The sequence below is a fragment of the Trachemys scripta genome, chromosome 7 (assembly GCF_013100865.1).
Source record: "Trachemys scripta elegans isolate TJP31775 chromosome 7, CAS_Tse_1.0, whole genome shotgun sequence".
NCBI classification, from domain to species: Eukaryota; Metazoa; Chordata; order Testudines; family Emydidae; genus Trachemys; species Trachemys scripta.
Window position 1 is genome coordinate 57,078,462 of NC_048304.1, and position 26,080 is coordinate 57,104,541.

At 41.8% G+C, this 26,080-nt stretch overlaps 1 protein-coding gene across 1 annotated transcript in view; it reads left to right on the top strand.

Annotated features, from left to right (window-relative positions):
• TM9SF3 (transmembrane 9 superfamily member 3) overlaps positions 1–26,080 on the top strand; it is an 83,107-nt gene that overhangs the window by 46,384 nt on the left and 10,643 nt on the right. Inside the window, exons 7-10 of the mRNA XM_034775559.1 lie at positions 209–375; positions 7,771–7,865; positions 10,338–10,468; positions 23,374–23,513. Of these exons, the coding sequence (XP_034631450.1) occupies positions 209–375; positions 7,771–7,865; positions 10,338–10,468; positions 23,374–23,513 (533 nt within the window). The remainder of the gene's footprint in view (positions 1–208; positions 376–7,770; positions 7,866–10,337; positions 10,469–23,373; positions 23,514–26,080) is intronic.

A 26,080-nucleotide genomic window follows, 5' to 3' on the forward strand; every position in this document is an offset into this window, starting at 1 on the left:
AAACCATTCTGAATGGATTTAGCTTTCCACTAGTGACTTTCATTGTGCATTTTATGTTTGTTCTTCATGGAGTATTTGTCCTGTAGAGTTAATTTATCTAGCTTTAAGGATTCCGTTAGGCAGACTTTAATTCATACCTAGCATCTTGGTTTTTCTCAATTATTACTTGGCAATGGTATTTATAACTGAACTATATTTCTATACACAGGACAGAGATCTGGGTGATGAATATGGGTGGAAACAGGTCCATGGCGATGTTTTTAGACCATCCAGTCATCCTTTAATATTTTCATCGCTTATTGGCTCTGGTTGCCAAATCTTTGCAGTTTCTTTCATAGTTATCATTGTTGCAATGATAGAGGATTTATACACAGAGTAAGTATGTTAATGACGTACCTCCCTCTTTCACATCTGAAAGTTCTTGAGACTTTTTGTAAAAATGAAGCTGGTTATGAATTCTATGTACGGTTTCAATTGAAACCTAAAACAGTGTTTTCCTAATGTTCGAAGGTGACTAGCAAATGTTTTTAATAAAAATTGATTTTGTTGCTACTATATGACTTAACAAAGAAGGCCTGAAAAGCTTTTAAGCTTTTCTCATTGCTTGTTTTTATTTTAGAAGTATCAAAATTAAGTCTGGTCTTCCCTGTTTTGCTAGTGGACTTTGTAGGAGGTAAAACGTCTCAGGATATTTTTTTGAGGTCACACATTTAACTGAAGTGAGATGCTTAATCTTTAAGGAAGTATTTATTATTTATTACTTGGACTGTACTCCTGTAGAGATTTACACATGTGCTTAACTTTACATTTTGTGAGCAGTGCCTTTGATTTCAGTGGGACGGGGGGATAGTTCAGTGGTTTGAGCATTGGCCTGCTAAACCCAGGGTTGTGAGTTCAATCCTTGAGGGAGCCATTTAGGGAACTGGAGTAAAAATCTGTCTGGGGATTGGTCCTGCTTTGAGCAGGGGGGTGGACTAGATGACCTCCTGAGGTCCCTTCCAACTCTGATATTCTATGATTCTATGGGACTATTCACATTACATAAAGTCAAGCACGTGCATAAGTCTCCACAGAATTGGGAACTTTGGCTCTAAGTTTCTTGGGGTAGAGACTCTCTTCAATTTGTGCGTGCAATACATAGAACAGTACAGTCAGGATTGGAGCCTGTACAAATATTTAGGAATGGTCATTGGCGTTAAATACTCATCTAAAACAAAAACGTGGACCAACTTAAACTCACTGTTGTGTAGCGATCACCTTGACCATGTTGCTTGGGGGCGGGGGGGGTGGCTGTCTCTTCCCCAACCTTTCATCTGTTTGCCTTTTTAGATTGTGTCTGCTGGGACTGGACTAGTTTTCTCTGTTTTGGAAAGCAATTAGTATATTTTGGGTGCTGCAACACCCAACAACTGCAACATATGCTGCAACATAAGCAATTTTACCAACTATTAGCAGGTTTTTTAAACAGTGACTAAACTTTCTCCCTCTCAGTTCAGCTTTATTCTCAGTTGCAGGTCATCTGTAACTATATGTATTTGCCACTAGAGGGAACCCGGCTTCCAAATTTAGCTGTCTTGTTTTCCCTTACCCTGTAACATTTTTAAAATCCTGTTGCCTAGTGTGCTTTTCTTGGTTTTACAGTGATTGTCCCCATGGTGCGAATAGCTGAAGAGGAAATTAAATACAATTCTAAGTGTTTTAGAATGCCAGCATTTTTTGGACAGGACCACACCTAATTTTATGTTTGGAATGTTTGCACATTGTGGTGCTACTAGAAACGCACACTAATAGTGATATCAGATGCATGTAAAACATGTGGGGGGGGGGGAAACTGAACTCATACACTTGCATATGCTTACCTGTCCTTTTCCGTGCAGGTGCTCCATGCACAATGAGGTAGTAGTTTGGTTCTCAGAGCACAATTGAGCATTTACTAAGCCCTGATCCAAAAATGGACCTGTAGTAGGAAAATGGTGTGGGCTGAAAAGTGTGATATACCATACTAATTTAAATGGAGTGATCATTTTATGTACTCTGCAGTGCCGTAAACCCTCTCTTGGCACTCTCCATTTTTCACCTGAGAACAAGTGGTTGGCATTTGATCACATCAGCTGTTAATATTGGATTGTGTTGCAGGAAAGCTTTAGTATTAGGGCTCTTCTGGAATATAAGTCAAAATAGTGGATAAGAAATATCTGCACAGCATTTCAAATTAGAATTCATTGAATGCAGTGGAGTTATTCTGGACTACAGTAACATCACTTGAAGCAGAATTTGGGCCTGTAGTTTTACATAGTCATCTTTACCTGAACCAGTTTAAAAGCAGACTATCACAATTGGCATCTGTTAACCAATTTTAAAACAGAAATATGGAACTTATTTTTAAGAAGCATATAGGCTCTCATGTAGGTTAACATTCTGACTTTTTTTTTTATGCAGCAGGTATATTTGCTTAATTTCAGACCACCACCAAATAGTAGTGGGAGTTTCTGACAGAATGACTCTGACAGTACAGTGGTCTGGCTGAAATTCTGCTGTTGATTACCGCCTCAGTATGGTCAGCTTTTATTGAAGGAAACACTGTTCTATTAATGAGCAGTGCTTGAGTCTGCTTTTGTTACAACCCGGTCAAGGAAATTGTTCTGGGGCTGCCTTTTGTGGCTTAGTGTCAGAACCTGCTTTGTCCTTAAATGATCAAAGGATGGACCAAAACAAGTATGGTTCTGTATCTGTTATGTTGATGAGAGGACGGCTTGAAAAGCTACTGAACTCTTCTGCTTCAATTTGACACCCTCACTCAGAAGGTGAGCTCCCAGTGCAATGCTGTGGCCAAAAGGACTAATATGGTGATCCTTGGATGCATAAACAAGGGAATCTTGAGTTGGAGTGGGAAGGTTATATTACCTCTGTATATTGTACAGGTGTGACTGCTACTGTAATACTGCATGTCCAATTCTGATTGCTTCAATTCAAGAAGAATGTTGGTAAATTGGAGAGAATTCAGAGAAGAGCCACAAGCATTGTTAAAGGACTGGAAAACATGCCTTATAGTGATAGACTCAAGGAGCACTGTCCATTTAGTTTAATGAAGAGAAGGTGAAGGTGTGACTTGATCAGTCTGTAGGTGCCTACATGGTCAGCAGAAATTTGACAGAGGCCTCTTCAATCTAGCACACAAAGGTATAACAAGATCCAATGGCTGGAAGTTAAAGCTAGACAAATTCAGATTGGATATAGGATGCAATTTTTTAACAGTTAGGGTAATCAACCATTAGAATGATTTTCCAAGGGTCATGGTGGATTTTCCATCCCTGGCAAATTTTAAATCAAGTTTGGATGTTTTTCTGAAAGATGTGCTCTAGTTCAAACAGGAATTAATAGCAGGTCAAACTAGATGATCACAATGGTCCTTTTTGTCTTTATAATCTAAGATCCCTGTTGTGTGCCTAATGGGGTTTTAATACAGCATTTGCAATTTTTGAATGTTTTTCCACAGTGTTCTCTAAGTTGAAAACTTCAATTTATTTTCCATTTATAAATTATTGGATTCTAATAGATGGCAGGAAAATCACATGCTGAGGACTTGTGAGAACCAATGTGCAAATGTACACTAGGTGACTCTTCTTAATACTAGTTTTAATGTTTTACTAACAGTAGTTCTTCAGGTAGTGTTCCAATGGGTGCTCCACATCAGGATGCGCTCAGCCTGTGCACTCTTTGTCGGAAATTTTTGTTAGCAGTGTCTGCAGCTCTGTGCTTGCACCCTAGATATCCTTGTGCTCCAGCACAAGGATATACAGAGTGGGGGTGGACTCACGGCCACTCCAGTCCCTTCTCAACCACCAGCGGCTCGAGATGGAGTGTCGCAGTGTCCATTAGCTAGCCAAGCAGCTTGCTAGCGCGCGCTCGCTCACTCACACTCTCTCTCTCTCTCTCTCTCTCTTTTTCTTTAGGTATCTTTAATTTTTTTGTTTTTTGTTATTTAGCCCATGTTTAGTTTTGTTAGTTTCTGCCATGAGGAGGTACTTTTTCCTCTTTTCTTCTTTGTGTGCCCGATCTGGGCTTTTTGTCCTTGGGCCTTGATCTGTGGCCTCGAGCGTGGGTTATGCTCGGGATTCAAACCCTGCCAGACCTGCCATAGGTCTTTTCACCACAGCAAGAGATATTCAAGCTGCTTCTGCTGCCTGTGAGAGACTCACCTTCCATCCAAATGTAAGATCTGCTAGTCATCTCCTTGTACTTTGGATCCAGTTGTTCAGAACCCTGGAAACAGTCTCTGCTGTGGCAGTTATCAAAGGTCCTGGGGGTCCTCTACAACCACTCAGACCCTCAAAGAAGAAAAGACCCAATTCCCCAGAACTAGATAAGGAAGGGGGCAGTCACCCTATTGGTCTGAGTCTCAGGAGATCTCTCGTCCTGGTATGGGTGCCACTGAGGCTCTTATCCCCTCTGGTATCCAGGCCCTGGCACCAGCTAAGACAACTACACTGTATACCAAGAAGCAGTCAGATAGACAATCTACAGCAGCACTGGCATCAGCACCAGAATCAGTGCCTTCAAAACACATGGACACAGAGCCAAGCCAAAATTTGTTTTCAGTACCATTTTCTGCATCCAGCCAAGGAGGAGGCACTGATAGCACGTCAGCACGGTTTCCAGTACATTCTGACATACTAACTCCTGAGGACCCCATCCAAAGTCCCTGGTACCATTCAGGCTCCTATTCCATGAGGACTTTTGAATTCTGGAAGAGCCTGAATCACCGTTGCTGAGAGTTAGAGATGCTTTGTTGGTACCAACTCACATCCTGGAGCCTACTTGCCCTCGGAGCCTACTGTGTTCAACAGTGACTTGTCCTCTGCTACCCACACAGTCACCAGTTCCACATAAACTCTTTGAGTACCAAGAGACATTTCCAGCGAGAATCGACACATCCTCTGGCACTGTCTCACCAGCCAATTAAGCATTGAACTCTGGTATTCATGCAGTTACAGGACCCTTTCTTGCCCCATGTTGGCTCGGCCACTGGAACTGACACCACTTGCACCTCCAATGGACATGGGTGATGATACCTCATCCAGTTCTGAGGTGTCTATATAAGGGTCCTCCACCTTTCCTCCAACCTTCCTCCCTCCCTTGAGGTATACCCTAAGGAGGAATATCTCATGAGGAGATAGATCCAGCAACCTTGGACTCCTACCACCCTCCCTTATGCCCCACAACAGTATGCTTATGGAATCCCCAGGGCCCCATATGACAGCCAGTTCTGCAGGGTCCCATCTCGTAAAAGGGCATGCCAGGAGCAACAGCATCACCCTTGTGTCCTGCTCCACAGGAGTACCTTGCAAAGCAGCAGGAGCCAGTGAGGAGGAAGAAACATAACCTTTGCATAAATCCTTCTGCTCACCAGGTGAAGCTGTCACGTCTCCTCCACCTGCTGGCATTTCCAGATCAACTGTGAGGGGAAGCTTAACAATGAGATGTTAAGAGAGAGAGATCTTTACTTGGGGTCATCCAGAGAGAGAGAGAGCTAACAACAATTCTGCTTAGGGGGAAGGCTGCAATTCTATGGATGATTCCTTGGCCTTTTATATTGCTAAACACTTATCTCCTGATTCCTTTAATGTTCAAGGTGCTAAACAAATTGAAACAGGAGAAAATATTAGCCATCCTCATAGCACAGTTGTAGTTGAGACAGGTGTTGTTCCCAAGCGTGGTTGGCATGCCTCTTTAACTGCCTCACCATCTTCCCATGACAGCGAAATGTTTTTACCCAAGAGTTGAGATCCATCACCCTCCCCAATCTCCAGATGGTTCAGCTCAAGATGTGGGTGTCAGATAGTTCTCTGGTATAGAAAAAGCTTGCTCTCCAGAGATACAAACAGTACTATATAATAGCAGAAAACCATGACAAGGAAAACTTATCTACAGAGGTGGAAATGCACCTAGCCTGGAAGCAGCCTCCGATCTGTACCTCCTCTCAAGTCCTGTCTGTCATACATTCTTGGGTATCCGCTGACCTTAAAAACCAGAGGGTTATTGCTGAGCTCCATTAAGGTTCACCTAGCTGCCACCACAGCTTTTCAGCCCCCATCGAGGAGTTTTCAGTCTTCACCCACCCGATCACTACAATCTATATCAAAGGCCTGTTCAACCTCTTTCATCCTGTCAAGGAGGCAGCTCCACTGTGGGACCTCAATTTAGTCCTCCGTGTGTGGAGGAAGCCCCCATTTGAACCTGTGGGTAACTGTTCCCTCCTTCATTTGTCCCTCAATACCACTTTCTTACAGCCATCACCTCAGCCAGGGGGGTAGGGGAGCTTCGGGTCCTCACTGCTGATCCATCATATGTAGTGTTCTATCATGATCAGGTGATGCTACATCCACACCCTTGCTTCCTACCTAAAGTTTCTTCAGACTTCCACATTAATCAAGAGATTCACCTACTGGTGATTTATCCCAAGCCTCACGCTTCAAGAGAAGAAATGAGCTTCCATTCTCTGGACATAAAAAGAGCTCTTGCCATTTACCTCAATAGGACTAGGCTCTTTGGGGCTCCCCATAGCTTTTCATCTCAATTGCAGAATGAAACAAAGGACATCCGACTTTCCAACCCAAGATTGTCCCAATGGGTTGCAGAATGCATCTTAACCTGTTATGAAGCCTTAGGGGTTGTCCCCTCTGCAAGGGTGATTAGCTATTTCACCAGGGCTCAATCTACCACTGTAGTCCTACTGAAAAACATACTTGTCTCAGACATCTGCAGGGCAGCCACCTGGTCTTTTGTGCATGCTTTTTCCCAGCACTATGCACAATGGTTTGGTACTTGCTTCCAGAGCTGATGCGACTTTCACGAACACTGTTGTATGGTCCATACCAAATCTGCAGCCTCGGCACCCTCTTCTGTAGTTGGGGCTGCTGCTCGGATATCTCCTGATTTGGAGCACCCATAGGAACACTCTTTGGAGAAGGAGAGGTTACTTACCTTGCTCAGTAACGAGTTTTTCAAGATGTCCCCTGCTATGGGTGCTCTGCTACCTGCCCTCTTTCCTCTCTGCCTCGGAGTCCGCTGGATTTCCATGGCTGAGAAGAAATTGAAGTGGCGGTGGGCCCACCCTCCCCTATAGCCGCATACTAGAGCATGAGGCTATCAAGAGTACACCTCTGTACCCTCAGACACTGCTGTTGAAAATGTCTGATCAAAAATGTGCACACATCAGGACATGGAGTACCCATAGGGATACATCTCGAACAAATCCAGTTACCGTACAAGGTAAGTAATTCTCCTTCCCCTTTATCTGCAGATATGTCATACGTTAATTTAAGTGTTCCCACTAAGCATTAACACTAGAAATGTTTTGAGCAATATGCTATATTATTACAATGGCTACACGTATTATATAGTTCAGTTCTTATAACATAGGGCTTATAAAAAAATCAAAATACTTCGGTCAAAAGTGATATTTTCTGCCTTTATTTCTAATGGAATTAAGCATATCGGGGGGGACACCACACTGTACTAATTTTAGTTGTTTTAGCCTGGTCAAATGAGGCTGGTGAGCAGCTTTGAATGGAAACAGTTATTTTCACTGTAAATAGTAAACTTGAGACACATTTAATTGATTAACTTTTACTTTTGCACTAGCTAAAAATAGCAATTATATTTCTTCTTCTGATAACTATGCCTGTTTTACTGTGAATATTTTGCTGTAATATAAATTGAGTTTTTGTATTTCTATTGGCATTACAAAAAGAAGTCTTTTTATTTTAGGCGAGGATCAATGCTTAGTACAGCTATATTTGTTTATGCTGCAACATCCCCAGTGAATGGATATTTTGGAGGAAGCCTTTATGCTAGACAAGGAGGTAACTTGTTTTTAAATGTCAGCATTTTTATCATACTATTTTATATAGAAAGTTTATTCTGTTTCCAGGTATAAACAGCACAAACATGCATGGTCTTTTACAGGTGGTGTTTAGGTAGTTAATGAAGTCACATGAAATCCATAGTTTTTAATCAATACAAGAGATTTTGAATCTAAATGATGCTTCATTTCCTGTTCATTCTTGGTTGCATGTCCTGTATTAAAGCTTGCTAAAACCTTGGTAGTATCTATTTAAATCAATAAGGAATATAAGGATGTTAACTGTGGTAGCCTGGTCAAATTCCAACTTGAGTAATTACATTCTGCCTGTTGAATACCCCCTATGGTACCAAATGGATAGGCTAACCTCCTGTTCCTGTATGCTGTTAAACAGCTTGTGTGTTCTACCCCTGAGTTGGCCTTTAGTTAGGGTGACCAGATGTCCAGTTTTTAAAAGGACAGTCCCGTTTCAGGAGACTTTTTCTTATATATGCGCCTATTGCCCCCCACCCCCGTCCCGTTTTTTCACAGTTGCTATCTGGTCACCCTACCTTTAGTGGCTGAAGTGATCCCTGTTATCACTTTACCTTCTCCACAGGGACCTTGAGGCTCAATGTTTACAAAGAGTGAATGGAAGGGATTATAGAAGTGCACAGTGTTATTTACTGCATTGTGCCATTCTTTATGGTATGAAGAATAATCTTCCTGGAATCTTAGCAAAACATTCATTCCATTTATTCAGCTTGTAATCATTTTCTACTTCATCAAATGCAAAAGTGAATATCGGTAATCAGCAAAAGTCCAACAGTACTAGTTAAGTAAAGTTGGGCAGGCAATCAGCAGCCTTCTCCTTATAGCCCTAACAATGCTTCTGAGTTCTGACCTGCAGTGCCTCTGCCATTCCTCCAGCCTCCCCCTTCTCCTGTGCTGCAAGAAGAGAATAGTTAATATTTATTTTTATTCTACTAAACACTAAGAAAATTGGTTTTGGTGAATTTTTAAAACAGAAGCTTGTATAATTTTAGCAAGAGATGCTGATCAGTGCTTCGTTTTCTACAGCATCAGTCTCCCTGCTATCTGAGATTTTGGAAAGATCATAAATGTCTAAGGCTTTGTTTACATGCAGTTTTTCTACCAATTTAATGACATCTGTAGAAAACCAGATCAGTTTTACCAGCACTGGTGTGTTACGCCTGTATCTCCAACTCAAGCTATATTACTCTAAAGGCCTATACTAGAAGGTTGCATTAATTTTATCTGCTTTATCTGCTTTCTACAGATCTGGCTAAATTGGTTACAAAAACTGTAGGCAAGCCCTAAAATGCTTTTGATGCTCCTGCACAATGGAAGTTTGTAGTCCATATGCAATTCTCGAAACTATATATGTTGGTTTCTTTGCTGCATTCTATTCAGTAAGCTGCACAGATGCATCCAGACACTGAGTGTTTAAATAAAGTTAGCACAAATTCACAGATTAGTAGCAGATGCAGGAGATTCAGCCAAGACTGGAGTAAGGCAGTCACAGAGAGGTCTTGCACAAGACCACAAAACAAAGGTCTGCAAGGTTCCTTGAATACCCAGGCATAGCAGCAAATCTGTTACAATCTGTCTGGATTATGGAAGGCCTTTACCTGTTGACTTGTCTTACTCTCTTGTTGGAGATGCCTATTATAGTGAATTAATTTTTGTTACTGAGTTTATTAAACATGGTATCATGTAATACCAGTAGTGTTAGGTGCTTTACTGAGATATGAAGACAATAGGTAACATTTTCAAGAGCCCTACTAAGTGACTTCAGAGCCCAAGGGCTCTGAAGTCACTTGAGCACTTCTGAAGATGGGGCTTTTAAATCATTGAGGTGCTTTTGAAAATGTTACCCTATATTCCGGTCTTTTGAAAAACTTAGTCTTTAGATATACAGACAGGAGGAGGACAGGGCAATGGAGGGAAGGGAATAATGTTGAACAGTGTGATTAAATAGTGAAGCTAAGCACATGTCTTAACGACATTATTGTAGTGTGGTGTTTTAAACCTGCGCTGCCATTCCTGTTGCATTTAACCGGTCACTTAGACGTTTTACAACAGAATTGGTGCCTATTGATGCAAGGAAACAATTTCATGTGTAAACACCCATCAGTAGTGTTTCTAAATATATATATATTTTTTAACGTATAAGCTTTGTTTTACACCTTCTTATTAGCGTTTCCCATTTTAGGCAGTTGTTACCCTCCCATGTCCACATTTCCATAAAGAATGGTTATTGTTTGTGAAATCAAAAGGCTTGATTAAAAGTTAAGTACAGTTTAAAAGTTTACCTTTGCTCCTGTGTATGTTAGTTAGTACTCAATTAATTCATTTTGGAAAAAAAGGCTAACTACTTACATTCTGGCAAACTTGTGGCAAAATGTGAACTTTAATCAAAGTGCAGCATGTTTTATGAATTACAAATATGTTTAATGTTTTCTTCCTACAGGAAGGCGATGGATAAAGCAAATGTTCATTGGGGCTTTCCTTATTCCAGCAATGGTGTGTGGCACTGCCTTCTTCATTAACTTCATTGCCATCTATTATCATGCTTCACGGGCTATTCCCTTTGGAACAATGGTGAGTAGTTAATAGAACTTGAAACAGCATAGCAGACCTAGGAAAATTTAGCTTCTAAACTGGGAGAGCTTGTATTCTTTGTGTCCCATCACCTCAAAGTGGAAAAATGAAGTTCGGGTACTGAGATTCCAAAGGTCAGTGTCTTAAATTTGATAAATAATATAGAAAATCCACATGTTTGTGCTAGAATAGTTTAGAAAATTACTGTTCTTGCAGTAACACTTAACTTGAAATATAATATAATAGTTGCAGTTCAGACTAAAGAAACCAGTTCACTGTAGTTGCTAATTGTTAAAAGGAATTTTCTGTTTGTAATTGAAAATTTTAACAAATCTCAGAATGATCACATTTTTAATTGCATGAAGCCATATACATACTCAAGTCCCATTCACCTTTATTGGGAAGAAACATGGGATTCTTACTTTCTGGGCCTGGGAAACCAAGGACATCCAGAAAATGGGGAGGTGAATGCCACTCCATGCTTTTTGGAGTGTGCCTGTTGGTGTCCTTGGGGGAGGTTTTCAATTCTTTTGTCTTAGCTTTAGAATGAGCATTGTGAAAGCAGCAGGTCAAATGATGGTGATGGACAGGATATAAGTCATGGCCAATGGTAGTTGTGTGGGTGGGTGGATGGATAGGACTGAACCAGTTCCCCATTCATAGCACTCTTCTCAAAACCATTCTCCTGTCGAGTCAACTAAAACAGTGTTGAAACTTCACTTTGATAATACTTACGACTTAGGACTTTTTTGTCCAAGAATCTTAGTGTTTCTCAAATACTGATTAAATCTAAAAACACTACTGGGAAATAGGCTATAATATTATCCCCATTTTAAAGATGCTGTGCTACTTGTATACTTTTCTTCCCTACACCCCATTAATTAGGGGAGGGATAGCTCAGTGATTTGAGCATTGGCCTGCTAAACCCAGGGTTGAGAGTTCAATCCTTGAGGGGGCCATTTAGGGAACTGGGGTAAAAATCTGTCTGGGGATGGGTCCCTTTTTAATTTGGGGGGGAGGGATAGCTCAGTGGTTTGAGCATTGGCCTGCTAAACCCAGGGTTGTGAGTTCAATCCTTGAGGGGGCCACTTAGGGATCTGGGGCAAAATCAGTACTTGGTCCTGCTAGTGAAGGCAGGGGGCTGGACTCGATGACCTTTCAAGGTCCCTTCCAGTTCTAGGAGATAGGATATCTCCATTATAAATAAATAAAAAAAAAAAATGTCCAAAGTTGAATTTACCTAGATTCAGGGCCCTCAATCATTGCCTCTCATGTCTCTGGCATCTGTGGTCTTGTTCCTTTTTTATCCCCCTGCAGCTTCGGTTGCATATTTTCCAAATCCTTGCCCATTCACTCACTTCATTGTTTCTATACACTCTCTTTCTCTCTCAACCATGATTAGTGTTTCACTTCACAGGAAAAGTGAAGTGATTTGGTATAACTGCTTCACATGTGAGGAAGCCAGTTGAATGTCATAAACCAGGCTTAATTATTAATTTACTTCGAAATGTCAGACAGAACATTGCTTTTGGTATGGCGCTAGTCTTAATTACCTTAACAGATTCGCAGCTGCTAAGTTAACAAACACCATCCCTCCAAATGTGTGGCATTTGTTACCTTGTAAACAAGCCCCAGTTATAGCTGAATTCTTGGAATAAAAGTGGGAGATGGTGACCTGTTTATTCCTAAAGACTGATGCAGGCTACTTATAAGCCAAGGTACAACACAAAGCCAATCCAGTTGAAAGCCACTTCTAAGCCATAATGATTAAGTACAAGAATCTATACAATAAGATTAGAATTCCTGTAGTGTTCCTGTAGAACACTTTCCTTCAAAAAAAAAAAGTTTTTGCACTTACAACCAGCTCTGAAATAACCCTTTGTGATAATGTAAGAAAAAGGATTTGGTCATGGATAGAGTTCATGTTCCAACTGCCAAGGTGCATAATTATAAATTTGTAAAAGAAAATTTTTGGGAATGTGCAGTATGAAAAATGTCTTCTAATGTTTTAACATGTGATGCAGCAGCAGCTTAGATTTAGACCAGTGGTGGGCAACCTGCGCCCTGTGGGCCGTCAGGGTAATCCACTGGTGGGCCGCGAGACGGTTTGTTTACATTGACCATCCGCAGGCAATGGCCGCGATTCGCCGTTCCCGGCAAGTCGGAGCAGCGGGAAGCTGCGTGGGCCACAAGGACGTACTTTAAATTGCGTTTTCAAAAATCAATGTAAAGATGAAGAATGGAGGATGCAAAAATTGAAGAATGCAGTTTAAAAGAAGTTGTTCTATTTCCCAGTCAACAGGTCTTCAGGAATTTTCAAGTGGCCTATCTAAAATATTGGCAACAGGGAGAATTGTATCCAAAAATTTAGAATAAGAACCTTAATATCACCTTTAACATGAAGTACTGTGCTAGCCATGGGACTTAAAATAATCAATGTAATATAAAGCTAAAGGTGTTTGATTCATTCATCCATTGAATCACTTTCAATCTGAATGTCTTTTTAAAGAGCAAGGTTTAGAATTTTAATTTTTGCCATGTCAATGTTAATCAGTTTATGCTAAAATGGAATATTGTATTGGTTTTTCTGTGCTGAGACAACAGTCATATCCAACACTGTCAGAAAGGCTTACAGCATTGATCTTTGACATGTGCAGAGAGGCTGTGTTTTACTGCTGAGCAAGCATTCACAATATCACATTTCTCATTCGTATTCTGATTTGGAGTTTAGGAATGCTGATGGAAGGGAATTCCACCTGCATTGAAATTTTAGTCTAGTGCTGTTCCACTCATTTTCATTTTAAGATCAGGGAAATGTTTGTGCAAAAAGCAATTGAGAATGGGGTCTTCAAGGGTCATGTAATGGGTGTGTAGGGTTCCTTATGCACAGAGTGATTTTAATAATCTCTAGGGATTATGAATTTGTTTGAGTCATAATTACTGTGTGGTGATAAATCTCCCTTCACTTTGCAGACTTTTAGTAGGAGCAAGTTATGGATTAGAAACATCACCAGAACAATCAATGATCTAATGAATTTTAATCAGCTAATGGAGTTGATTTGTAGAGGGAAAGAGAAAAGCGCTTAGCTTCCTCACAGTAAATACCTGTGCTCTTGTGAGCTCCTCTCTCCTTGTGCAGATGTGGTTTCTCTCGCCTCCCCAAAGTGGGCAAGCCTCCAAAAGTCTCTAATGGCAAGCTTGCTCCTCCTTCATGAAATGAATATCTCTTTTCCCAAACTACAGTAGAGTGAGAGGTGACCCTCCTACTCCATGGTGGCCTTAAATAGTCCCCCTACCTCATATTGCTTGCTAGGTCTACTCTTCCTTGTTATGTATTGCAAATGTGGAGAAAACATAAATTGGATGATCATGGAAGAACACCGAGTGAAACAGGTTCAGTAAGAAATTGCAAAACTCTCCCATCCAAATCTTGCAGCAAAAGGCTCAATCTGTTTCTCCTTTTTTGGTGATCTGCCCCAACCCCTGTATCTCCCAGGTAGCACAGTGCCAGAAACAAGAGGTAAAGCCTAGTTACTAGCTGTCTACATTAGTACCCTGCTATGGCATCTGGATTTCAGGAAGCCCCTCACCTAGCTCTCCTGTTTTGAGATTGGCTGAACCTCCATAGCCACTGAAGGGTCCTTGCTTAGAGTTCACTGTAACACTGGTCCACTTTGACTCTCTCAAAGTTTCCTTTGCTACCTTGTGCATCAGCCCTATCTGGAATCTCGCAGGAAGTGGAAAGTTAATAAGATCTCCCCCTATAATCCTAAACTAACTTCCCTGGCTGTAGGCCTGGGATTCTATTCTTGACTCTCATGCATGTACACATGCTCCTTAATCAACAGTAGGGAAAGTCTTGTGTAAGGAGAGGATAAAGTTCTAGGCTCTCTTCCTGGAAAATGTTTTTCCATTGCCTTTCCCATCAAAATGTAATAATGAAGCTGACCAATTTTATTCTGTCTTCTCAAAGCTTTTAGAAAAGGGTTTAAAGAATCCTTCGGGAGCACTTCTATTAAACCTATGGTATGTAATGAGAGGGATAAGGGCCTGAGTCCTGCTAGCCGCTAAACATGTTTGGAAACTGACTGAGTGGGGAAATCGTATGCAGGGTCATGAATGTAGGGTTGGAGCAGGGGGTGCGGGAAGCGGTGCGGTATGCAAGAAGGGGCTCAGGGCAGGGGGTTGTGGTGCAGCAGAGGGTTGGGGGCTTGGTGCAGGAGGGATGCGGCAGGTGGCTCAAGGCAGAGGGTTATGGGGCTCAGGGCAGGGGTGCAGGAGGGCCGTAGTTTGCCCTCCTCTGGTCTAACTCCATGTTCGTAGCAGTAACAATGGGGGATGTTACTGTGACTTTGCCTTTTCAGAGCTTAAGTTTTTATTTTTCAATCTTCTTAATTTTGTATTGTACTTCGAGAGGATCTGGGATTCTCTTGATGCTGTAAGATACTTTGACTTATCTTGTAATCTTCCTGTGCGCTCATGCGCCAAACAGTCACATTATATACACGTCTGTTTTATTTTTCATGGAAAGACATTGGGTCGGGTCTGGTCCTTTTCTCTATCTGTGGTGTTCTTACATTTCTGGTAAAATTATCTTGTGTTAATAAATTTATTTCTTATTGATTTGTTTAGTCGATCTGCCCTATTGTTTATGAATAACTTGTGTTTTGATCAGGAAATCCTCTTGAAATATAAAGGTGAGCTATTTCTGTTGTGGGAAATTGCATAGTTGTCACTGCTGTTTTTTCTTCCCTTGCTTCTTATAGATGGAATAGGGCTACCAACAGAGTTCTTGTGGCAAGAAGAAGTGGGCTGTAGTCCACGAAAGCTTATGCTCTAATAAATTTGTTAGTCTCTAAGGTGCCACAAGTACTCCTGTTCTTCTTTTTGCGGATACAGACTAACACGGCTGTTACTCTGAAACTTGTGGCAAGAGATTCTTAACAAGGGCTGACCTAGGACAGAATCACAGATGTTCAGAGCAAAATATTTTGGCATAGAGAATGGTATTTTTCAGGATTACCATGAACTTTCCCTTATAGTAAGGGACTGGGATGAGAACAGGCTGGAGGGGCTAGAGGCAGAAAGGTCTGTAACCTCTTGAGTACACGCCCTAAGCATCTGGAATAGACCCCAGTATTCTGGAGTCTCAGTTCCTTTGCTGTCAGCAAATAACTGTGAAACTCAATTGCACAATGTCTCTTCCTTTAATGGTGGTTTCACATATAGGATGACAACGTACTACTGCACTCAGTTAATATTAGCTCAATTGGCAGATGTTTGTGCTGTGGATCTAAAATTGATGTTCCATGTTGATGTTCCATGTCGGTGTCAGTATAATTCCACATTAGGGGATTTCTGTTTTGTTTGTTTTTTAAAAACCTAGGAAATTACATCCAAAAAAGAACATTAAGGGTGCAATGTCAAGCTCTTAGGGGTTAGGAAGTGCCAGAATTAAAAGTGCCTATACAACCATAATTTGGCCCCTTGTATGGATGCATTACATTATGATAGTTTTTAATTATATGACGACATACTATATATTCCATGTATGATAGTAGTATGATAGTATGGTCACATACTATATTATGAATCAGGGTTGTGTAGTGAATGAGGCTGTTTATTTGTAGGACCCCTGCTTCACTTGTTGCAGAAGTTGGAAATTATGTAGTGAATGAAGGAAGGGATTACAGGAAGAGGATGGTCTTGTGTTTTAGGTAGCTGAATGCTACCCTGGAGAACAGGATTCTATCCCTGCCTCTACTACACAGTTCCTATGTCTTGCTGGGCAAGTCACATGAATCTGACTTTCACAGTTAGTCACTGTATTCTCATTTTCAGAGCGCCCAACTGGAGGCATCTGAAGTCTGGTTTACAGATGTGCGAAGCACTCGCATCTAGAGCTGTAAAGAATTGATATTTTTAGTTTGCTAGCCACCACCGCCTGTGGTTTTGTGAATGGTGCCTAAGTCCCCCCATGAGTTAGTCTTTGGCCATAGCCGCATGTGGTATTATTCATTGAGCCGTGTCCATCCTGTGCACTGAATGAACCAGGGGTCCTGTGCAAAAAATAGTGTGATCATGTAATTAAAGACTGAATCATAATGCTTAAATAAAAGGGGGCTAGATTAATATTGCCCATGCAGTCTTAATTTTGGTATTTTCTAACTTGAGTGCTTTACATTGCAACCTTAATGTTCTTTTAAGGTAGTTATTTGTATCTAATAACATGTAACTTAGATTTCTTTTGCTCAATTTTATCCTGATACAGCTTGTGTAAAACCCTTAAGTACTCTGAACTGCTTAGATTTTAAGCTCTTCATCTTTGATATGGGTTTGTACGGCACCTAGCACAATGGGATCCTGGTCCATGTCTCAGGCTCCAAGATGGTCCCGCAAGATAAATAATGAGTAAAATTATGCAGGCCTGGTCTTAACTCAATTTGAAAACCCAGCTTACTACCAATGTGGACATAGTGTAACACTTTTAGCTCAACTTTTAGCAGGTCAAGTTTATCAAGGCAGGATTCAAGTAACAATATTATATGCTAAAAACATTTTACTTTTGGTGCCGCTGACTCTTACTGTTCTGTATATTAACTCTTCATTTGTCCAGATTTTAAGTGTGTGAACCTGCATTGCTGTAAAAAATTCTGTCTCCTCTACATACCCTCCCTCATGGGAGGAGAGTCACGTGATCGCTGGTGTGCAGCATTGGTATCTGACAGGAGAGATCAAGCCTCTTTTTCTTCATGGACAGTTTTTATTACATTCATCCCTTCTGCATTCGGCAGTCAGGACAACACAGCCTGCCGGGGCAATTTAATATTTGATATGCTCATAAAAATTTTAATTATCACCTTTGAATGAAGTTTAAGCTACAGCTGTTAGAAAATGTGAAGCCTGTGGAGCTAGTACATAAATTATGTCCCTCTTGACAATGTTTCTTTTCAAGTATGAAAAATTTAAATGGTACACATTTAGTCGAGGGCAATATAATAGTGAATTCCTCCTTAAAAAAATTACAAATAAAGCAGGCTGCTGTTACAGAAGATCTCTCCTATGGCAACTGAAGCCAAGAGAATAAGTCAAAATGCTGACGTTTAAATAACGGATATTTTTAGTTGAAGAAATACAGCAGTAAAAGTAAAATTAAGAAATTGCACTAACTAGGGTGTTTTAAAAAGAAATACTTTGTCTAGATTTTTAGTCAGTATTGAGTTTTCTGTCTGGAAAGCAGGATTTGCAGTTACAGTGAAGTATACATTTTTTTAAAGTACACCTCTACCCCGATATAACGTGACCCGATATAACACAAATTTGGATAGAACGCGGTAAAGCAGTGCTCCGGGCGGGCGGGGCTGCGCACTCCGGTGGATCAAAGCAAGTCCGATATAACACGGTTTTACCTATAACGAGATAAGATTTTTTGGCTCCCGAGGACAGTGTTATATCGGGGTAGAGGTGTATTGGTTAAAATTGTCCTTTGAATTTCCCTTAGTTGACTGTAATAAAACATACTTTGCTTGAATTAATTTTTAAGGCCTAATTCTGATATCAGATCATTCAGAAGCATATCGCTGCATACCTGCAGAATCACTTACTGTTAAAGTGATAGCTAAGCAAAGTAGCTGCTGTTCAAGTGTCACTGTGCATCCCCTGTAGGTGAGCATGTGCACAAGACAAGTTTTTTTTTTTCTTGGCTAGAAGTGTCTGTTATGGCTCCCCATGCTGCCTTGTGTTCCTGTGCAAGGGCATAAAGGACAGAGCAGCTGTATCGCTCAGTTCACTCTCTCCACCCATGACAGGGAGGAAGAACCCAGCAAGTGTCTGACCCACTACTGCTATTGATCTTAGACTTTCGGGGGAGAAATCTATCTTCACCCCCACGTCCCGTTCTTTTCTTTAATTTGGATGTTCCTAAAAAAGACACTCTCTATATATAGCATGGATAGGTACCGTGTGCCTGCTGCTGTGCCAGACTCCAAATCCTATGGGTTTAAATCCTGCCTGACCTATGATGGCCTTCTCACCCAGTCAGTGGGCTTAGTCACTGTTTGGAGGAGAGTTGCATTCCCATTGTGTATGGTATGTAAATCCTTCTCAAGGAGTGGAAGTCAAGGAATGCATAGCTGAAATTGCATCTGCTTGAATAATCAGTGCAGGCTACCTTGGATCTGGAGGAGACTACTGCCTCCAAAGAGCAAGAAGGGTCATCTTCAGCAAGTGCTGCTTGAGCAGACGGCAAACTCCAATGTCAAGCAGTGGCAGGAAAGAAAACACCATCCAAATCTGCATTAGCTACATTGACACTGACAGCCTCAGCCCAGGGACTTCTGTCACTACACTGGTGCCTACTGATACAGCACCAGTCTCAACATCACCACTCCCAGCATTGACAACTTCAGCATTGGAGCCAGAACTGGTGCCCCAATGTAAGGGTGAGACCAAAAGGCACAACCAAATGGAGCTGAGACGTGGCTCTCAGTGCTGGGACAAACAATCTTGAAGGAGGAGGAGGAACAGCACTCTCCAAAGAGAGTGCCTAAAGTCTTCTACTGAAGTAAAAATGATGTTCTGCAAACCAGCACCAGCAAAGACACCAGCACTGACCACTGTGCCAATTACAGGCTCCGTCTATGCCCTTATGGATTCACCTAGATTCATTCCAGAGACTACTTCAGCATATTGCCACATGTCACCACCATTCAAAAAGTACTATTCTTTGGTCATGCCTTCTCCCGGATGTTGAGCAGGGATGCCTTTTCTCTACCTTGTATAAGAGCAACCTGAGAGCTGGTACTGAGCATTCCTCTCTCACAAGATGCTAACGCAGGGGAAGTCTGAATAGCAATGGGCTGACCGGTGCATCTGGGCCAGTACCATTTAACGTGTCAAGCTGGCCATACTGGGGATCATTATCTCAAGTGTCCCAAAGCAGATCTTCCTGCCGATCCAGGAAAATATCAGGCTCCCTAGTGACATCACTACCTAGGCCACTGACCACTCAGGAGCTAGGAGTAGCAGAAGAACATCCACAGTTTCCAACAAAAGAATAGTTATCACCTGATGAGGCAGCTGCACCAACCCCTGCCTTGGCAGGTGACTATTTTAAGCCCTTTCAGGCTCTCCTGGTTTGCATTGTGAAGACCCTGGATGTAGAGATGGTTATGTAGGAGAGCTCTTAAATGTATGGTATTCTGACCCCATCAGCCCCAACCAGGATTGCTCTCCCTATTAATGAGGCCATACTAGAGCTGGCCAGGAGTCTGTGGCCAGCACTAGTCCTTGTCCAAATGGGTGGAAGAACACTATCAAGTGTCCCTGAAGAATTTTGAGAACTTTATTCCCCCCTGAGCCCAGCTTCTTTAGTAGCTGTAGCAGTGCAGGAGAAGTTGAAATCAACAAGAGGCACACCCGGGGACATGGACCCCAGAAGTTAGAACTTTTCAGGCACAAAACCTACTCTTTTTGGTTTTGCTGCAACTCTGGGTGGCTATCAGGCAATGCTTGCCAAGTATAATTTCCTAACATAGAGCAGGGTGACTCCTGTTCTGTGCTATATAACATGATGAAAGAGATGAGGAAGATTATTAAAGAAGGCCAGATGGTTACCAGAAGAATCCGCAGGCAGTCATGGGTGCTTCTGACATGGCTGCGACCATGAAACGAGCATCAGGCTATTAGCCACTGGACTACTGAGAGGTCCAAGATATCACCCAGCACCTCCCACTCAAGGGGATGGAGATCCAATACAAGGGCTGACAAAGTGCTCCACTCCTTAAGATTTGAGGGCTACCTTGAGGTCACTAGAGATTTATACACTAACCCCTTATGGGAAGCCCTACAAATATCAGCCCCAGCAGAGGCAGCTGGCTTACCCTTACTCCCAGGCAGACGGACAGATTAGCCATAGTGGAAAAGGCCACAGTACCAGAGGAGACCTCTTCTGCCTCCTCTGTCCCATATGCCACCCAGTTAGCCGATTTGATGGAAGTGTCAAGAGCCACATCAGAGCTAATCAGGAGCCATCTTGCCTTGGTCCACAGGTCCAGTTGGCCCAATATCACCTTGGGCAAATGGGTGCTGATATAGTTACTCCTGGCTATCCCATCTACTTCGACAGCCTACCTTTCTCAACCCCCTTCCCATTCCCCTTTCAGGGGCCTTTTCATGAGAGCCTGTTACAAAAAGTGGCCTTGTTGCTTCATCTAGGAGCTATAAAAGAGTTTCCAGAATAATATGGGGGAAAAGACTTCTGTTTGCAATACTACTGTATCCCAAAGAACAGTGATCTTTGTCCTATCCTAGACCTGAGACAAATACATAGGCTGCCTCAAATCCAGGATGGTGACTCTTGCCTCTATCGTTCCATCTCTTCAGATTCAAGACTGCTTAAGGGCTCTCAACTTATAAGGTGCAACTTTCTGCATAGCCATCTATCTGGCCCACAGGCAGTGCCTGAAATTCACAGTGCGATCGGGTCATTGCTAGTACAAGATACTGCCATTCGGCCTCTCTACAGCATCGCGTGTCTTCACGAAATGCCTGATGGTGGTAGTGGTCCGTCTTAGAAGACAAGACATTCACATCTATCGCTTAGATGACTGGCTGATCAGAGACAGGTGACAGTGGGAGACAGCAGTGAGTCTGGAATCTGCTATCGCTTTGACCAAAAGAACTTTAAGCACTTGTGACTGAATCTTCCCTATATAAGACAAAGGTGGTCCTAAGGCCTCATCCAAAACTGATTTCCCAGGTCTCAGATTTTCATCAGAACCAATTTACTATCTTACCAATCTGCTTCCTTATAGCCACACTGGCACTGAGAGAAAAGAAATTGTGTGCAGGACTTTGTTTTAATATATTGACAGGACTAAGCCATTTACACTGTTGCCCAATCTATTTCTGGCTCTGAGTCTTAAAGGTCAAGCTGTTGCATCTCCTACTGAACAGCAAGTCTCACTCCACTAGAGCTCAAGTGATCTCTTCAGACATGTGCTAGTGTCCAAGATCTTCGAGATGGAGTTACCTGGTGACCTTTGTCAAACTCTGTGTCTTGGACGTAGCTGCTGGGTCAGGTGCCAAGTTCAGGAGAGCAGTACTTCCGCTGGATTAGTCAAACGGTGAAACACCTCATTCCCAATGTTCGAGGGGATACCACCTGCCAGTCAGCTGCAGTGGGATCTACACTGACACATATTCAAAGAACCAGTTAGCGTAGGGTGATCATTCTTTAAGATGTTGTCAGTGGGGGTCTGTGACAGGGTGCTGGGCAAAGGGTTGCTGATTTAGCCCTCTGTCATGCCAGCTCCCATTTAGGGGAATAAGTTAGAGCTGGCTGGAGATAACCTGGCCCTAATTGGGGAAACAAACAGCTGCCACCTAATTAGCCTGGGGCTGTATAAAAGCCTCCGGGGAAGGAAGCCAGGGAAAGAGCAGAAAGAAGGGGAAAAGGCAGGGAGTGGAAGCAGGGAGATAGCTCTTCCCTCCCTCCTCCTGTCTCCAAATGGTGAAGAGCCAACTGTACATGGTGTAAGAGGGGTGGGAACAAGCGTGTAAAGAAACTGCACCTGTGGTTCCTAACCCCAGGGTCTCAGAGTGACTTTGTGGACCTAGCAGAGGCAGGAGCCAAGGGGGGCCCTGCCATGCTCTGCTACAGGATCCCACAACACCCTCCACTCGATCCCTGCTGTTTGGAGTTCTCAGCTACCACGGGCTTTGAATTGCAAGGGAACTGAGGGAGGACATGGTTACTCCACCTTTTCTGTCCAAACACACGGAAGTATGGGTGCATGCACAGCCCCAACAGACATGGGTATTCAAACAAAGAAATCCGATCTCGTGCACGTGCATCACCAGTGAGAGTCACACTGGCAACATCTTGAAGAACCACAGTTACTATAGTGCAAGTAACCATTCTATTTTTACTTAGAAGTACTGTATCTGAGAATGTTATTGAGTAATTTAATAGTTCCAAGTAGTTTCATAGTTTATATTCAAGAGTTACATGATTAGGGAACATCTTGCTGAGTATTTATAATTCCTTTTTTATTATTATTATTATAAATGCCCTTTCCTTTCATGAGCAGGGGAAAAAAATTGCTTGTTTTATATAGAACTGGAGATGTTCACTCTAAAGTCTTCTGAGGCACACTTCATTGGAATGGGGCAGAATAAAGGGCATGATTTTTCTTCACTGTGCATATGCAATTGTGCACCAATTTGTACGTGTATTTTTTGTTTGTAAAGTGGGTAACTGAACATGCAAATAATCAGTTACCTGTCTGACCGTTTGTATGTATAGTTCAGAAAATCTGGTCCCAAGTGTCAGTTTGAACAGTGTGATATGGCTTCAACATTGTGGTTTTGGCATTTTTGGAAAACCTTTACAGATCCAGAATATTGTAAGCAGATTTCAAATTTAAATGTGGCTAGTTATCAGCTATGTAATATCTATCAGGGTTAGTGTAGTTAACTTTTTGTAATCAGAGAAGTTTTCTGACACTGAATTCTGATACAGCGAAGCAGAATAAAGGATTCAGGTTTCAGTTTTTCAGTGTACAATGTGAACTTCTATTTATAAGGGTTAAAGTGAAGAGACTGCTATAAATTTGTTCCAAACTCTTTACAAACCTAGCAGAAGCTGGTTAATATTTTCAGACAGATACAATTTTACTAGAGTACATTTTTCTTTTAGCACCTTCTTCTGTTAGATTTGCCATGGAATAAAACACAAATATTGCATCTCAACAGTCAAAAAAGTAGTTTGGATGTTGGCTAATGTTTTATAACTAGAAGTATGATTCGGCATTGGTACAACATACACACTTGTGCCTCGTTACTTTAGATGTCTCTTTATTTTCTTTTCTGTGATCTCATACTCCTGTTTATTGAATTTACAGGTGGCAGTATGCTGTATCTGTTTCTTTGTTATTCTTCCACTGAACCTTGTTGGTACAATTCTTGGCCGAAATCTGTCGGGCCAGCCCAACTTTCCTTGTCGTGTCAATGCTGTGCCTCGTCCGATACCGGAGAAAAAATGGTAAAGAGAAGTGCTTATACATTGTATATTCGCTCAAACATAAATGTGTTTAGAATTTTGAATGATCCCAATACCTCAAAAATAATTTTAGAGTAGCTTTTAAATTTATATTTAGTTTAAGGCATGTGTTCAGGAAAAAGCTTCTCAGGAAGCTGATTTAAGTTTCTGTATTAAAGCATCTCTTTAAAGGGATTGGATGGATAAAGGTAAAAACTTTCAAGTTGAAGTCACTAGTTTGTGGTACCATTCCCATTCCAGGTAGATAGGTTTCCCCAGAAATCAAAGTCCCCACCTCAGTTAGCACCTTTGACAGATTTAAGATCGAACAGGCCCTGGAGACTGAACTAGCTTCACCCTTGGAGGTGGGTTTCTCCCAGTTAGGGCCGAGAGACATTTGGAGGAGGATGTTGGGGGCAGATTGCATTGCCACTACCTCTTTTTTGGGTAAGAGGAGTCTCTAGGCCATCAAATTGATACTGTTCATGAACATTACTTTTTATGTGAATATAAAGGCATCTTTATTTCCAAAAAATAGACTTTTTTTTAGCTTGTAGCATGCATACCATGAATATAGTCTCTTTGCCCTGTTAGCTTGTATCTAGTGAGGAGGAGAGACGCTGTGGAAATAAAACTATCCTCAAAGGATGGGTTTTATTGATTTTATTCCTCTCAGGAGAGTGGAGTAGTAAAAATGAAGGGGATGGTGGAATGTGTTACCCGCACAGTCTTCAGGAAATGCAGTGTCTTGAGTTAATGGTGTGTTGCTCAGTTGAGAAGGTGAGGTTTGATTTATACTGCAGCCCATATCTTGGAGAGCTGATGGATTTTTCTGGATCAGGATGAGAAAAAGAAATAAGATACTTTTAATGAAGGTAAAATTGTGGGACCATCGACTTAGACAAGTCTCCCTATAAATAATGAAGGAAGCAGCAAATTAAATCACTAAATTACCTCTCTCTAGTTAAATTCAGTATCAGTATGGGTAATATGAAGGGGTCACCTCTGGTTAAGTGACAGTAATATCTACAGATACTGAGTATTAATTTTATTCATAAGCTCGTGGCATAGAGTCACTATCGCATTACAAAATTCCAAAAATTCTGAGGTAGATAACCATTTCTCTGTAAAATATTTTTCTCATAAGTATTGGTTACACAGATGCATGATCACTGTCTCTTGCAAGACCTTTGTGGAAATTTGGGTTTAAACACATGAATTACATTGTTAAATGTAGGTGCAGTGTAAATATATTTCAATAAGGGTCTGTCAAATGATGAGTTTAGGCTATTAATGAGGAAAGTATTAGGATTAATCGCCGTTAACTCACGCAATTAACTCAAAAATTAATCGCGATTAAATATTATATATATCTATCTATATCTATATATGTATGTATGTCTATAGATAAAAATAGGTTAAATAAATCCCTGTAATGCTTAGGTATGTTTAATCCTACTTCAGCATGGGGAGATGGACTAGAAGACCTCTCAGGGTCCCTTCCAGTCCAACACTTTTCAATTTCAATGATATACATATGGCACTCGTTACCCCAGTCTTGAAAACGAAGCACATTTTTGTGTGTAATAGTAATACTTGTGTATAGACATTGAGATAGTGCTACACAATGAATGAAGCCTTACAGTACCCCTGTGAAGAAGGTATTCTCATATTAGGGATGGAGAAAGGCACACAATCTGTGATTTGCCTATGGCCACCAGACTTATCTGTGGCAGAGATGGAAATAATATTAGATTGTCTGATGATTATTCTTGTGCCTTAACCACAATACCATCTTGTATTATTAAAAGTGTCCCTATAACTGACTTGCTCAAATATATAGATAACTTACACTGATAGCACTTAGAGCGACAAGGTGGATGAGGTAATACCTTTTATTGGACCAACTTCTATTGGAAAGAGACCAGCTTTAGAGCCGCACAGAACTCCTCTTCAAGTCTGTGAAAGATACTCTGGCCTTGTCTACACTGCCACTTAACAGGACTGAAACTTTCTCAGTGCTTTAACATTGGTAGTGGAGATGCCCTCTGAGGGAGCCTTACAGCTAAATGCAAGGTGGAACAGACTGTTTAGCATAAGTAGTTAGCATATATTGTAAGGGACCATTCAAGGTAGAGTGGCCTGTTAACACCTGCAGTCATAGGACAAAAAGAGGTGTTAATGGGCACTCTACTTTGAATGGTCCCTTAGAACAGCATTTCTCAAATGTGGAGTGGATTTTTCTGCACTAGGACAGTCTCCTGGGTGGAGAGGGGCAAAGCAGCGGCCCTTCCCTGCAGTGCACAGCTATTGCTCCTGAGTGTCTAGGCGTTTGCTGGCACCGCCAGCAGGGGATCAGTGACCTGCACCACGCAGCCTCCTATGGGCTCCCGGGCAGTGCCTCTGCAGATATGTGGAGCCAGTGTGTGAACTCAGCTAGGGTTACCATATCTAACAAACAAAAAAAGAGAACCCTCCATGGGCCCTGGCCCCGCCCATTTCCCCACCCCAGCACCGCCCCAACTCCACCCCTTCCCCGCCCCCTCCCTCTCCCAGCCACGCGGAAAGGG